Source organism: Peromyscus leucopus, chromosome 1 (assembly GCF_004664715.2).
Source record: "Peromyscus leucopus breed LL Stock chromosome 1, UCI_PerLeu_2.1, whole genome shotgun sequence".
NCBI lineage: Eukaryota > Metazoa > Chordata > Mammalia > Rodentia > Cricetidae > Peromyscus > Peromyscus leucopus.
The window spans coordinates 101,920,039-101,934,793 of record NC_051063.1 but is presented as its reverse complement, the minus strand read 5'-3'; the positions used below and the strand labels follow the sequence as shown (position 1 = coordinate 101,934,793).

The 14,755-nt window shown below is 40.0% G+C and overlaps 2 protein-coding genes across 2 annotated transcripts; one reads left to right on the top strand and one right to left on the bottom strand.

Moving 5' to 3' along the window:
- The first annotated feature begins 2,750 nt into the window (after positions 1-2,750).
- Positions 2,751-3,875, top strand: LOC114706708 (olfactory receptor 52K1). Its single transcript, XM_028889198.2, has one exon. It carries the CDS (start codon positions 2,751-2,753, stop codon positions 3,693-3,695), a length of 945 nt encoding a protein of 314 aa, XP_028745031.1. The 3' UTR covers positions 3,696-3,875.
- Positions 3,876-13,521: 9,646 nt separating this feature from the next.
- LOC114706656 (olfactory receptor 52M1-like) lies at positions 13,522-14,493 on the bottom strand. The gene has a single exon (XM_028889147.1). The coding sequence runs from the start codon at positions 14,491-14,493 to the stop codon at positions 13,522-13,524; it is 972 nt and encodes a 323-aa protein (XP_028744980.1).
- Positions 14,494-14,755: the final 262 nt, after the last annotated feature.

The following is a 14,755-nucleotide window of genomic DNA, read 5'->3' as shown; positions in this document are numbered from 1 at the left end:
TTTTCTGTTTAAACCAAAGTCTGAGAAAAATGTTTTTTTCCCCAAAGTTCTAGAAGGTTCTATGATGACTTGGATTTGTATGATTTGGAGCCCCCGTCTGCCCCCAGTAGTTCTTCTGCTCTCTCATCTCATCTTGGCCACGTTGGCTACCCATCCGATATTTGGACAGTAGTCATACATAAACCTTAAGGCATTTTCTCTGGCCATCTTTTAGAATGTTCTTCTATCAGGGATAATTCTATCTATCCTGTACCTCTCATGCCTGTCTCACACCCTCTCATGTCATGTTTTCTGTTTTAGCCATTGCTGTGGAAACTAATGGAAAAAGCCACAGGGTTACTCAGCTGCATCTTGCCCTGAGAGAGAATGTTCAACTATTCCAGTGTCTCTGTGAACCTAGAAGACAGGAAGTCAACACTCTTTGGATAAATCCCTGACAGTGTGTTGGGGCAATGAGCAGAGCCAATGAATGTGGTCAGAAAATCAGAGGTAAAGCTGTAGAATTCCAGAAGGGCATTGGTGTAGAATGTTTCCAAAAGCAACATTTCCTCTTTTAAGTCTACAAGGAACAATCCTGAGGTTCCTTCTATGTGGTTCTTCAGATAGTATATGATACAATAGTGACAGTATTCTTCGTTTGGAAATGCATCTTTGCATTAATTCCCCTTATTTTACTCTTTCTTTTCATTCTTGTTCAGTGGTTAATATAAACCGCCTGCATGGCATATTACACTTTGCCTTGTAAGAAAGCCAAACTACTGTGTTTTCTCAGCTATGACTCCTTGCTCAAAATCTTTTTTCAGTGAAGCTGACTATGATTTCTTCATTTAAAATCTCTGGGTCTAGAAATGGACGTAGTTCAGGAGTACTTGCTTACTATGTGCAAGGCCCTGGGTTTAATCTCTAGCGCTACAACATTTATTTCCTTTCTCCATCTGTTTTAGGATTCAATATCTTCCTATCTATCTATCTATCTATCTATCTATCTATCTATCTATCTATCTATCTATCTATCTATGTTTTTATTTAGCTTCAGATAGGATCTGACAACATATACCAGATTGGCTTTGAACTTATGTTCTTCCTGCCTCAGCTTCCTGAGTACTGAAATTACAGGTATGTGCTACTATGCCTGGCTTTAAAAAAATAAAATTACATAGTATGATTGTGGTAACAATTATGTTTTTATTGTTTTAAAACCTTTTACAATTTTCTACTAAAGAACAAGTTTGTTGTGGACTTTTTTAGTCATGGACTTTTTCTTAATCCATTAAGTAATAAGACACATTTCATTCAGTTTATGCATATAATCACTGACTTATCTGAATATGGAGTCGAAGCTTGAGACATAAAAAAATACAGTTCTTTTGAGGTAGGATAGAAACAATGTACTGAAATAAGAAGACAGAGAGATAGGAAACAGCAATAAAGCAGGGCCCAATATAGAGTGAGTTTTTATGGCCAGTTCAGACAAAAGTTGCTGATATCTAGAAGGGAATGAAACAGGTAAGGGGCCAGTGGCATATCATGGAAGCTATGTGTCCTCCTAATGAGAGAAATTGAAGGGATGCAATAAAAATAGAATCCAGATTTCAAACTCAGAGGGTATTTGAGAAAGCTGAGACTGAATCTAGATACTTTTAGATGGTTTGTTGTCAGCCAGATGAACAGGGCATTACCATAACTGTCATTAAGAAACAAGAAAAAAAGTACTTTTTCAAGAAACTAACGTTAGAGTTGAATTTACATTTTTTTGTTTTTGTTTTTTGTTTTTTGTTAAACGTTGAAAGGACGTGGAGGGTATTCTAGAGCAGATCTCTAGAATCAACGGAATCTTCTGCGATAATGGGTACAGTCTAACCTGACTGTTCTAACATGGCAGCCACTGGTTATAGACGGCTGTCAGAAACCTGAGTGTTTTGTTTGACTAATGAGCTTTTATTTTAGCAACTATTAATTCAAATAGCCACATATGGCTAGTGGGATCTATAGCAAAGTAATCTTTCAGAAAATGCATGTGTGTGACTCTTTGGGACATTAGAAGTTACAGCTTATTTGCCTTCTTTGTTTGTGCCTAAGTTGGAGATTTTGGGACAGGAAATTGACTTTTGCATTTGAAAGTTTAGCTTGATAAGAATATATAACAGGATGTGTTAAAGCAATGAACCAAGGGGTTGGAGAGATAGCTAGCTCAGCAGTTAAGAGTATACACTGCTCTTACAGCAGACTTGGTCCCAGCACCCATACCAGGAAGCTCATAACCTTCTGAAACTGCAGCTCTAGAGGATCTGATAGCCTCTTCTGGCCTTTACAGGCACCTGCACTCATGTTCACATACTCATTCACAGACATACTTGCATACATATAATTAAAAAATAAAGAACAAACCTTAAGAAATAAACTGATTTCACCATATTTTATTTCCCCACCCAAAGGTATTCCTGATATCAAGAACACAGCAAACACTACCATCTCTCTATCACTTTATGAAGGTTGTCATGTGACATCAGTTCTGTGGATATTTAATATTCTCTTATTCAGAATCAAAGTTCCTTGAGGCATGAAACATGGGCTATATTATCGTATTTCCACGAGAGCCATCGACTTACTTTGGTTAAGGTCTAACAATGGAAATGGGACCTAATCCATTCAGCTGGGGTAGCAGAATTCTATTATCATGTATTTCATAGAAAATACACACAAAAGGTGAAGGACCATTTGAATACCAACAAGAAGAGTTTCCAGGAGTCATGTCAGCCATCAATACTACTGAAACCCACCCAGAGGCCTTTCTGTTGGTAGGAATACCTGGTTTGGAGCACCAGCACATCTGGATCTCCATTCCTTTCTTCTTTGCCTATACCTTGGCCCTCCTGGGCAACTGTACCCTTCTCTTCATTATCTGGGCAGACTCAGCCCTCCATGAGCCCATGTACCTCTTTCTGGCTATGTTGGCAACCATAGATCTGGTCCTTTCTTCTACTACACTGCCCAAAATGCTTGCTATTTTTTGGCTCAGAAACCAAGAGATTAATTTCTATGCCTGTCTTATCCAGATGTTCTTTCTCCATTCTTTCTCCATCATGGAGTCAGCAGTGCTGCTGGCCATGGCCTTTGACCGTTATGTGGCCATCTGCAAACCCCTGCACTACACCACAATTCTGACCAAACCCCTCATCATCAAGATTGGCCTGGCCGCTGTCACTCGGGCTGTGACATTAATGACTCCACTCCCCTTTCTGCTCAGACGCTTCCACTACTGTCGAGGGACAATGATTGCTCACTGCTACTGTGAACACATGGCTGTGGTAAGACTGGCATGTGGGGACACACGATTCAACAACATCTATGGCATTGCTGTGGCCATGTTTATTGTGGTGCTGGACCTGCTCTTTGTTATCTTGTCTTATGTCTTCATCCTTCGTGCTGTTCTCCAGCTTGCTTCTCAGGAGGCCCGCTACAAGGCCTTTGGGACATGTGTGTCTCATATAGGTGCTATTCTGTCTACCTACACACCTGTAGTCATCTCCTCAGTCATGCATCGTGTAGCTCGTAGGGCTGCCCCTCATGTCCACATACTTCTTGCAATTTTCTATCTTCTTTTTCCACCTATGATTAATCCCATTATCTATGGTGTCAAGACCAAGCAGATTCGTGATCATGTGCTCAGCCTATTCCGTAGAAAGGATGTGTAGATGGGTAGTTATTTTCTTACCCACAAGTCCAGTACTGAATAGATGGTGTATTGGATAGAGGGAGAAACGCTTAGGGTAACTGCAGGATCCCAGTTGGCAATTCACCAGTCTTAGAACTCCTTGACATCCCGTTATTTACTGATCCATCAGTCATATTTCATTAGATGTGCACCTATAGCAGGAGCCGGACCAGGCCATTTTCATAGGGGCTTTACATGATTAAGAAAGACAATGAAACTTCCAGAGTGGATATTGCTATCTACATGAAAGACCGAAGGCATACTGGCTAAGACTGGCTCATACATAGGAGATTTTATCAATTATTTCACCCAGAGTATTAATGAATGTAGGAACAAGAATGGAGTCACTGGAGGAGATTTCTGAGTGCTTGTGAGAAAACTCCAAGAAACCAAGGGTCCTGTGACCTCAGTTTCTTAAAAAACATGGAATTGTTCTTGGATTATGTTTTTTTCCCCTCCCAGGTATAGCAGATAGGAGAGAGTTTACTTCAGATCATTCATTACAACTGGCTATTGTTATTTGTGTATATGCCTATACGGAAAAGCATGTTTTTGCCATGTTCTGCTTGCCCACCACATGCAGCTTGACTGCCACATGTGGCTTGCCCTTGTGATTGGAAACTTCATTCACGTAACCCTTCTTAACCCTTAAGTTGTCTGATGCTTAGAATAAAGTTGCACGAGACTTGAGTCTGCCTCATTTATCAGCTTCACTCTTCCAGGTTCCAGTGCTTCAAGAGCGGTGACAGATGAACTAAATCACTAATTTGGTAACCCATAGGCCAATGCCATCCACCACTGAAACTGCTTGTGTAATGCTTTAAGATGGCCTCCGGCCTCTACTTCTCTTAAGCCCATCTTTAAATGTGACCGTCTCTGCACTTGAATAGCTTTATTCATAGGAGATTTCTTTCTTTCTTCTTTCTTTTTCTTTCTTTCTTTTTTTTTTTTTTTGAGACAGGGTTCCTCTGTGTTGCCCTGCCTGTTCTGGAACTCACTTTGTAGACCAGGCTGGCCTAGAACTCAGAGATCTGCCTGCCTCTGTGTCCCAAGAGTTGAAATTAAAAGTGTATGCCACCAATGCCTGGCCATAAGGAAGTCTTAATAAACTTAACTATTATCTGCATAGTTCCTTTGGTATGGCTCTTTGAACAACAAAAATTATAGAATTCTCTGTTGATTAAAATTATCTCTTCTTTCTGGTTTTGTTTTTATATTATTATTATTATTATTATTATTATTATTTATTTTTGTTTTTGCCAGACAAGGATGACCTGGAATTCTTAGTCATGATAAGTCTTCTTTATTAGTTTGTTGACTGTTGGGATTACAAGTATGAATTACCACCAGACTTGTACATGTTTTAGTATATCTGAGCATCTTCAAAAATATCCCAAACCCAGGCTTTACTTTCCCCAATTTAACCAATGTACAGGTGAATATGTTATCAATTGTATGTTTGAAGATTAGAAAAACAATGATGTTGATATATCTTAGATAAAACATTACACAAAACTATATTGAAAGAATTTTGGTATTTCTAGTCTGCTTGCTAAAATGTAGAAGGATGATTATTGTCTTTGCTTATTAGTCTATATTGTATCATTTGGCCATTTCTAAACTACCAATCAATGTACTATGGCAGTCCTAGGTAAAAGAGTTGCCTGGAACCATCAAGGATTTGTGTTGAGGTATTGTTTCAGAATTTACTGAAAGTTGCTTAGGCTCCAGATGATTCACAACTAGCATACATGAATTATCTGAAGTGTCATTATTATATTTGAATTAATGTACACCCATTTATAAGTCATCCTCTTGTATTTGTTTAGTGGCTACTAGTCTTCCCTGCGTATCCCTCCCCCGCCCATTTCATTCCTTCTCTTCTTTGTCCTGGTGGAAAAATACAAGGACTTGACCATACTATGATCCAGTCAAAGATGTTTTTCTGTGAAATTCTGAACCCAAACTGGAATCTTCATTGTCAAACTATTAGGCCATTAAATTAAAAAAAAAATAGTTGTGTGTGTACCTGCTTGTCTGTATGTGCACTACATACATGCAGGTGCCCAATGAGGCTAAAGAAGGTTTTTGAATCTCTTGGAATTTACAAATAAATGTTTGTAAGCTCCTGGTGTTGGTATTGGGAACTGAACCCTGGTTCTCTGCAAGAGCAACAAATGCTCTTAAGTGCTAAGCTATCTTTCCAGCTCAAAGTATATCAATTCTGATATCTTATTATAGCATATATATTTTCATAACCCTTGTAACTTGAATGTATCTTTACTCCCAATTTGATTCATGTCCTGGTCCTCAGATGTACATAAGCATGGCAATCTCTGTTGTGTCTGAAATGTAACTGAGCAACCAGACACTGTTGACCAAGGATGCTGTTGCCATTATTACCGACATAAGAATTCTCTCTATAGCCCTAGAAGTCTTTTCATTTTGACTATAAATATCTATCCTATCAATTCTGGTCCCTATTTGAGTGTCTTTTTATTGAACAACCATGAGATGTGACAAAAATGTATAACAAGCTGCAATTCCCCTTGACAAAGCAAGACATCAGAGTGTATTCTTGGGAACAAGAGCTAAACACTCACATGATTGGTATTTCATGGTTATGGGAGTTGGGGAAAAAAGATAAGAAGACAAGAACTCTGAACAAAGGTGATCTCTTTAGTTTAAATAAAATAATGGCTTTCACATGGTGTCACTGGACCATAGCATGATTGATGCTCAAGAATTATTTCTTGCTGGGCGGTGGTGGCACATGCCTTTAATCCCAGCACTCGGGAGGCAGAGGCAGGAGGATCTCTGTGAGTTCAAGGCCAGCCTGGTCTACAGAGTGAGTTCCAGGAAAGGCACAAAGCTACACAAAGAAACCATGTCTCAAAAAACAAAACAAAAACAAAACAAAACAAACAAAAAACCAACAAAAAAAAAAGCATTATTTCTTATTTAGAAGTAATATGGAAACTATGGAAACCATGAGTTTCCCCTTTCCCCTCTGCTCCTTTCCCTTCCCTTATGTTCTTTTTTTTTCTTCTTATGCTGTGGTTAAGCTGAGATCCCTGACTTATCATTAATGGTAAGGGGGAAGTTATCAAATTAGACCAGAGAACAAAAACACTGAATTCTTAGCTTTTAAAATCCAGAGTCTTGATCAAGAAACACAGAAGAGAGTTTCAGAAAGACTTGAGGCAGAAGGCAGGGTTTCTTCATGGTTTCATTAGGTTAAGCACCCAGACCTTCCGTAGCTCGTAGAAGATCTATGTGTTGGGACCATGACCTCTTTCCACCAAGCTGAACTCCCAAGGTTCCCAGGGGCACAGGGCTTTGCAACATTAGCACTTCTTTTCTGGGACAAGGACAAAGTGGTTGGCTGAAAGAGCAAGAACTATGGCACTGCCTGGTTTGTACAGAGTCCTGCAGTCAGGATGGAGGAGTTTGCATGACAGACAGTCTCACCAGGGTCCTGTGGGAACACTGTTGACCTTCATCTCAGGGGATGAATACCAGAGTCTCCTCAGTCTGGTTCTGTGGGTCACAATATACAGGAGTGCTGTTTATCATAGCACAAGATGGATCAGGCTCGGAGCCAGTGGAGGAACCAGGAAGCAGCAGCAAGCATCCCTCTCTTGTGATTTCTAAAAGTCCACTCCATCCCCTACTGAAGTCTTAAACTTTTGAGATCTGTGATGGACTGAATTATAAATTGAAATTGTTTAAGAGTATTAAAGTTATGGGGCTGGAAAGATAGCTCGGTGGTTAAGAGCACTGGCTACTCTTCCAGAGGACCAGGGTTCAATTCCCAGTACCCACATTGTTGGTTTTTAGTGGCGCTCTTACCCTGTGAGGAAAAGTCACAACAGGACAGAATCCACTAACAAGAGTTCTATTAAGATGAGGAGAAAAGGACAGGTGTGATCAGGCCTGCTGAAAGGACACGTGTGTGAAGGGTGCACGTGCGTGCGCGTGCGCGGGGGTGGGGGTGTACATGGGGACCGGCTTTTAAAGGCCAAGCACACACAGGCCCACATGGCTATTCCACAAATGCACATAGATCACGTGGTTGGGTCGCACGCTTTACACAACCATGCAACCACAGGGTCATGGGTCATGCAGGATGTATGACCCGGAAATAACTAGGTAGAAATGACTAAGTGTCCCGTTGGGCATACACGACCTGGGGCCGTGGTGGGAATTCCTATCACACATGGCAGCTCACAGCTGTCTGTTATTCCATTTCCGGGGGACCCTATATCCTTACACAGACATACATGTAAGCAAAACATAAATGCACATAAAATAAAACTAAACCATTAGAAAAAGGGCATTAAAGTTGGTTAGATTTCGTTGTTGATGGCTATTTTCTGTAACCTTGTTTTCATTGCAGTTTAACTCTGAGCTCCTGAGAACCTGAAGTTAAGTTTTTGTGCAACCAGGTCTTTGTATTTGTTACACAGTAAAATGGTGAGAGATATTAGCCTTTTGTCCTCCTAAGACTACTTAGGTAAGCATCATCTTAGATGAAAAACCTCAAATAGTCATGAGAGTGTGCTGGGTAACCAAAGGGAAAATAAAACAAACAGAAAACAAAACAAAACAAACACAAACACAAACAAACAAACAAACAAACAAAAAAGCTGGTTTTGTTGATAGGACTTTCTGCAGAGAAAAAAAAATCAGCATTAAGAACTCTCTCTTTCTATAAGTGAGCTGTGATTAAGACAGTCTTCACTTTTTCTTTTTTGAGATTTTCCCACAGTGGGACAAAGAACAGAGACTTTGAAGCACTCAGTCCTAGATGGGATGTTTTTCATTAGTCCCCTCACTTCAAGACTCAGGGATCTATGAGGAAAAGGAGGCAGAAAGATTGTAGGAACCAGAGGTGATAGAAGAGAATGTATTTATTTTTACTTTCTGTCTCTGGGTGTTTTGCCTGCATATTTGCCTGTGTGCCATGTGCATGCAGAACCTGTGGAGACAAGAAGAGGGCATGGATCTCTTGGGACTGGAATTATAGTGAGCTACCATGTGGGTGCTGGGAATTGAATTCTGTCCCCTGGAAGAACAGCCAGTGTTCTTAATTGCCTGAGCCATTGCTCCAGCCCTAATTGGTATAATCTTTATGGGTTTCCCAGGAACCATTCCAGTCTTTTTTTGCCTTACTGCTCATTCTGTCTCAGGGGCCTTTCAATGTACAACACAGACTATTTAGGAGACAAGTTGATTTTTATAATTTGTGTGCCAGGCAGCATACAAGAATTCTACACTATCTTATTGCATCCTTACAATAAACCCATAATGATTACCACTATTTTCATTTAAGAGAAAAGGAAACAGGCTTTGGTTATATGTTCAAAGTCTGACATACTATTCGAGGTCCACCTCTGCCCTTCCTTTATGATTCTATAGCTCAAGTTGTTAAGACATTTGTGCCACACAACCCTATTTAAATACCACATCAATGTCTCCTCTCTCAATCATTTCCCAACCAGGCTCAAAAAGGGATGGTAGTCTTTTACTATCATCCAGAGTGTTGGTTATGGAAGGGAAACATAGCTGCATGAGGAGGAAGCAACCACAGGTTTGATTAAGATATTCACCTATTAGTCATATATGCATACTTAGTATTTAGTGGTCATTCCCTTCTATTCTGTTGAGATAAGCCCTTTACCACAGGACAGCCATGACCACAGATGACAGGAGGACTAAATGTCCTAATGAAAATAAGATGACACTACTGAGTCTGGTGGGTGCTCTTAGGAGGCAGTCACTGGATGGAGCAGGAGCATAAATCCATCCTTTTCTTGTCTTTGTCCTCAGTCATTCAATTCCATATGATGCTGGAGTTGGTTTTGGTCTTTGGGAGACTCAACAGAATATCTAGGGAGAAATGCCTAGCTGTGGATTTTTTGATATGGAAATACAGGATACAGATATGATAGGATAAAAGAATGGATTGTTGAACCTACTTTTAAAGAGCAACAACTTGTTTAAAAGTGTTTTACATTGCTATTGATTTTAGTTTATTGATACAAATTTGAAGTTAATTTTGTTATACTGTATGTATATTTTTATTCTTAAGATATCATGTGTATACAACTCATTTAATGTTGTAATGTATCATTAAGAGATATAGATTAATAGTTAATTATCTATGATAATCAAACTTATAGTCATGTTAGTTTAGTTTTCTAGGTATACATAGATAGATTTCAGATAGGTAATCTTCAAACACTTCAAAGACCTACAGAATATGGCATTTAAAATGTATGAAAAACTTAGACTTTCTGGACAGCGAGCCACATCTGCTCTTGGCAGGACCAATTTACTTCAGAGAGAAAGATGGGCATCGAAGACACTCCATATGGAGTTTATCTTCTTCTTGGCAAAAATAGCTATTTGGGCAAGAAACTTTTCTTGCCTGTACTGCTGATAAAACGTTGTATAAACTGGACATGCAGGACTCATAGGAAGGTGGCCACTAAATTTGCCAAAACAAGGCAAAATGGCCCTTCAGGTTCCTGCTTTGCAGAAGAAACTACCAGACATTCTACAGGACAGCAAGAGAAGTGATTGAGAGACTCTATACCTATGGGCTGAAAATGGATGCCCCAACAATTCAGAAGAACTTTAGGTGACTGTCCAGGCATCCAGCTGTCTCTGTCATTCTAGATTTTTGGAAGTTGCTTACAATGCTTTTCCTGTTTATTTAGGTAATGCTGTATCCTTCTGAAGTCTTTGATGTAGTTGAAGACTAGCTAGTTATAATTTTCTTTGGTTATGATAAAAGATAAATTAGATGTAAAACTTTAGACTCACAAATATAGGATAGATAAAACATTTTCTTTAATTTTGCCAAATACAAACAGACTAAATATTGTAACTGTAATTTTTGATAACTGTTTGTTATATGTAATTTTGCTATGTTAAAGTTAAAACCTTCCTTCTTAATTAAACAAAAAAATGGAAATGCTGTGGGATAATGCTTTTGTACACTGGTTTAATAAAATGCTGATTAGCCAGTAGCTAGGCAGGAAGTATAGGTGGGATAAGCAGACAAGGAGAATTTTGGGAAGAGGAAGGCTGAGTGAGGAGACACCAGTCTGCTGACCAGGGAGCAGCATGTAATGGCACACAAGTAAAGCCATGGAAAATGTGGTGACATATAGATGAACAGAAATGGGCTGAGTTTAAGTGTAAGAGCTAGTCAGTAGTAATCCTGAGCTAATGGCTGAGCAGTTTTAATTAATATAAGCCTCTGTGTGTTTACTTGGGTCTGAGCAACTGCGTACCAGGCAGGACACAGGAAAACTTCCAGCTACAATTTTCTAAAGCTATTCTGCCATAAAGTTCTTAGTATAAAGCTGTATTTTAGAAGTTCAGATTCTTCATATGTATAATTACAATATTTAAGTGGAACTTAGGCATTATAATAGTTAACTATGTCAAAGTTTCCTGGTAATTTCCCTCAGCATCCATCCCACCATTGGGTTTGAAAGTTACATTCTTTTATATTCTCCTTTGCCTGGGCCAGACTAATATTTAAAACAGATTTTCTAGCTCTGATAAGTCAAAAGTGTCTTTTCTCTAACTTCAGGTAAAAGCCAGTAGATAAAACTAATTTTAGAACTAAAATTATATTCATAAACTCCCTGTCTTTTCACAATAATTTGATTCAACTTTGGCCCTGCAATCAGGGACCGTGATAGGATCGGAGAACAACGGCCTTTTACCTAATACAATGGAGAAAGAGTAACAATTGCTATCAAGACAATCTTTGTATTAGACGTAGATGGGTGAAATGAAACTTGGGTGTAGTCAGGAATTTGCATTAAACATTGGGGACTTGTGCTATTTCAAGTTTCTTACTTATTTTATTTTATTGAATGATATGAGGCTTGTGTCCTCGTTTTGACTTGACCATTGGCTTTCTTAGGTTATATTTTTCTAAAATACTAAAGTGATATCTTTTTAACTTAATAGCACCCATTTTGGCCTTTTAAAAACTCATCATGACTCATAAACTTGAAGTTAAATTTCTTAAAATTTGAAAAAATGGACATAATCATGATTCTGAAGCACTAGAATCAGGGGTAATTGCCTTTTAAAAATGCATTACCAAAATTTTATGTAAGTGTTTTGAGCTAAAGTTTCCTTATGGAACTTTTGTGATCAGTTAGCAATATAGAAAAAAGGTTAAGTCATAGCAAGGGGTAGCAAGAAGAGTTCCCCAAAGAGACCTGGAGCATTTTCAAGGTTTATCCACCACAAGGTCTCTATCTATCTATCTCTTCACCTTTGAGCCTCCTATTACCCATCCCCCTTCATGTCAATCCACTGTTAGTGCCTTTCCTTTATCCTTTTGTTATCTCAGTGAAGTTATTGTCCCTCAGTATGTTATCTTGGAGCTTCTGATGTGGCATCTCACAATGTCCTTTGCTATCTCCTACTTTTCCCCCATTCAGCTCTGGGAGATGTGGTATTCCATGTCCATCTTGTCTGTTTAAATGGAGGAATGAATTGGTTTAAAAACGTTAACTCCCATGAACAGTAAAATCCCATTCTCAGTCCCATTAAATTAAACTTTCTCATATTTATGTTGCCTCCATCTTTGATAGATAAATGTCATTTTAGTTGGGGCAACTCAAAAGACTTTGAAGTTTACCAGTATAATGTCTGGAAGTTTTCAACAAAACTAAATTTTAAGAAGGTTGTAGGATAGGATTCTACTTTTTAGAAGTTATGCTTGATTACCCCTGCCATAGAGAAACAGGAAATCTGACACCACAGAAGTAAAGGATACAATGATCTCAGTTCTCATAGTTTATATGCTTATTGCACTCAATTGCACAAAATCAAATAGGTTAAAAAAAGAGAGAATTACAGTGCAGGAGTGTCTGCTCTTCCTTTTCCACATCGAGATATTGGATTCACGCTACATGCTCCAACAGCATAATCTTTAGGACTGCTCTTAGGCTCTTATCCCCACTGTTTAGGTAGCACCCAGAAATATCATGGGCTTCCTTACTTAAGAAGAGCCTCTTCTGATATCTTGATAGAGGGAGACATTACGGGGTAAGAGAGAGACCTGCTGCTAGGGAAATTCCCAGGAATCCACAAGAATGACCCCAGATTAAACTACTAGCAGTAGTGGTGAGGGTGCCTGAACTGGCCTACCCTGGTAATCAGATTGGTGAACACCCTAACTGTCATCAGAGAGCCTCCATCCAGTAACTGATGGAAGCAGATGCAGAGATCCACAACCAAGCACCAGGCTGAGCTCTGGGAGTCCAGTGGAAGAGAGAGAAGAGGGATTATCTGAGCAAGGGGTGTGTGTGTGTCAGGGTCATGATGGGGGAATCTACAGAGACAACTGAACCACGCTCATAGAAACTCACGAACTTTAGACCAACAGCTGTGGAACCTGTATGGGACTAGACTAGACCCTCTGCATACATGAGACAGTTGTGCAGCTGTGTCTGTTTGAAGGTACCCTGGCAGTGTGAACAGGATTTATCCCTGGTGCATGAACTGGCTTTCTGGATCCCATTACCTATATTTGGACACCTTTCTCAACCTTGAGGCAGGAGGGAGGAGCTTGGTCTTGTCCCCTCATGGGAGAACTTACCCTTTTGAAGGAGAGGATGAGGGGTACGTTGGGGGAGGAGGTTAGATGGGGGTGGGGAGAGCAGGAGGAGAGACGAGAGGGGGATCTGTGGTTGATATGTAAAATGAATAAATTTTTTAAAAAATAAAATAAAAAAGAAGAGCCTCTTCCAATCGTCACTAAATATTTATGTGTCTCTGGGTTGAGTTCCTGACTTAATAATGTGTAAAAGTCTCTCTCGGATCTGCTTGGTGCGTACAGCATAGACAACTGGGTTGAGGATGGGTGGGATGAGGAGATAAAAGTTGGCCAAAAGAATATGGATATGGGGAGGCACTTGATGGCCAAAGCGATGGGTGAGAGATGAAACAGCAATAGGGATATAGAAGACAAGGATGGCACAGATGTGAGAACCACATGTCCCCAAAGTCTTCAACCTGGCATCAGAGGTGGACAATCCCAACACAGCTCTGAAAATCATCACATAAGATGCTGCTATCGCTAGTGAGTCTAGGATTAACACCAGGAAACCAATTCCCATTCCATATAAATTGTTCACTCTTGTGTCACCACATGCCAAAGTGACCACAGCCATGTGCTCACAGTACGAGTGGGCAATGATTTGGGTTCGATAAAGGGGCAGCCTCAGGCGAATTAGGAGTGGAAGAGGTCCAATGTAGAATACTCCTCGGAGGAGAGCAGCCAGCCCCAAACGTGCCACCACTGCATGGGTAAGCACTGAAGTATGGTGTAGTGGGTCACAGATGGCCACGTAGCGGTCAAAAGCCATGGCAAGAAAGATGCCTGACTCGACAGTAGCAAAGCAGTGGACAAAGAACATCTGAGCCAGGCAGGCATCTAGACCAATGCTGCAGGCACCAAACCAGAAGATGGCTAACAGCTTGGGCATTGTAGAAGTTGACAGGACCAGGTCAATGACAGCCAACATGCATAGGAAGAAATACATGGGCTTGTGCAGGCTGCGCTCTGTCTTAACCACTGCCAAGATGGTGATATTCCCCACCACAGCCACCAGATACATGGAACCAAAGGGGATGGAGAGCCAGATGTGCAGGGACTCCAGCCCTGGGATGCCGGTGAGCCAGAACGAACTGGGGACTGAGCAGGCATTATTAGAAATGAACATGCTTGGGAGCATGGGATATGCAGAGGAGCTTTTAACATCAGGTTTCTACTCCTGTGAGAGATAATGCCTCTGACTGCTCTAGAATAGATCCTCATTTCCATTCTTGATAACTTGTGGCACCTACAACAAAGAATTTTGAATGCCAGTTTGAAAGATCACTATGTTACTTAATTTATAAAAATTATTGATGATGACACTCATTGCTAAACACAGAAGCAAGTATGCTCAGGGTTTCTATCATTGACTTTTCAAAATGTAGTATAGAAATACCCAA

What these genes read in the sequence shown, in the direction of transcription:
- LOC114706708 (XM_028889198.2), top strand. Translation starts at nt 2,751, where the DNA reads ATGTCAGCCATCAATACTACTGAAACCCACCCAGAGGCCTTTCTGTTG.
- LOC114706656 (XM_028889147.1), bottom strand. Translation starts at nt 14,493, where the DNA reads ATGCTCCCAAGCATGTTCATTTCTAATAATGCCTGCTCAGTCCCCAGT.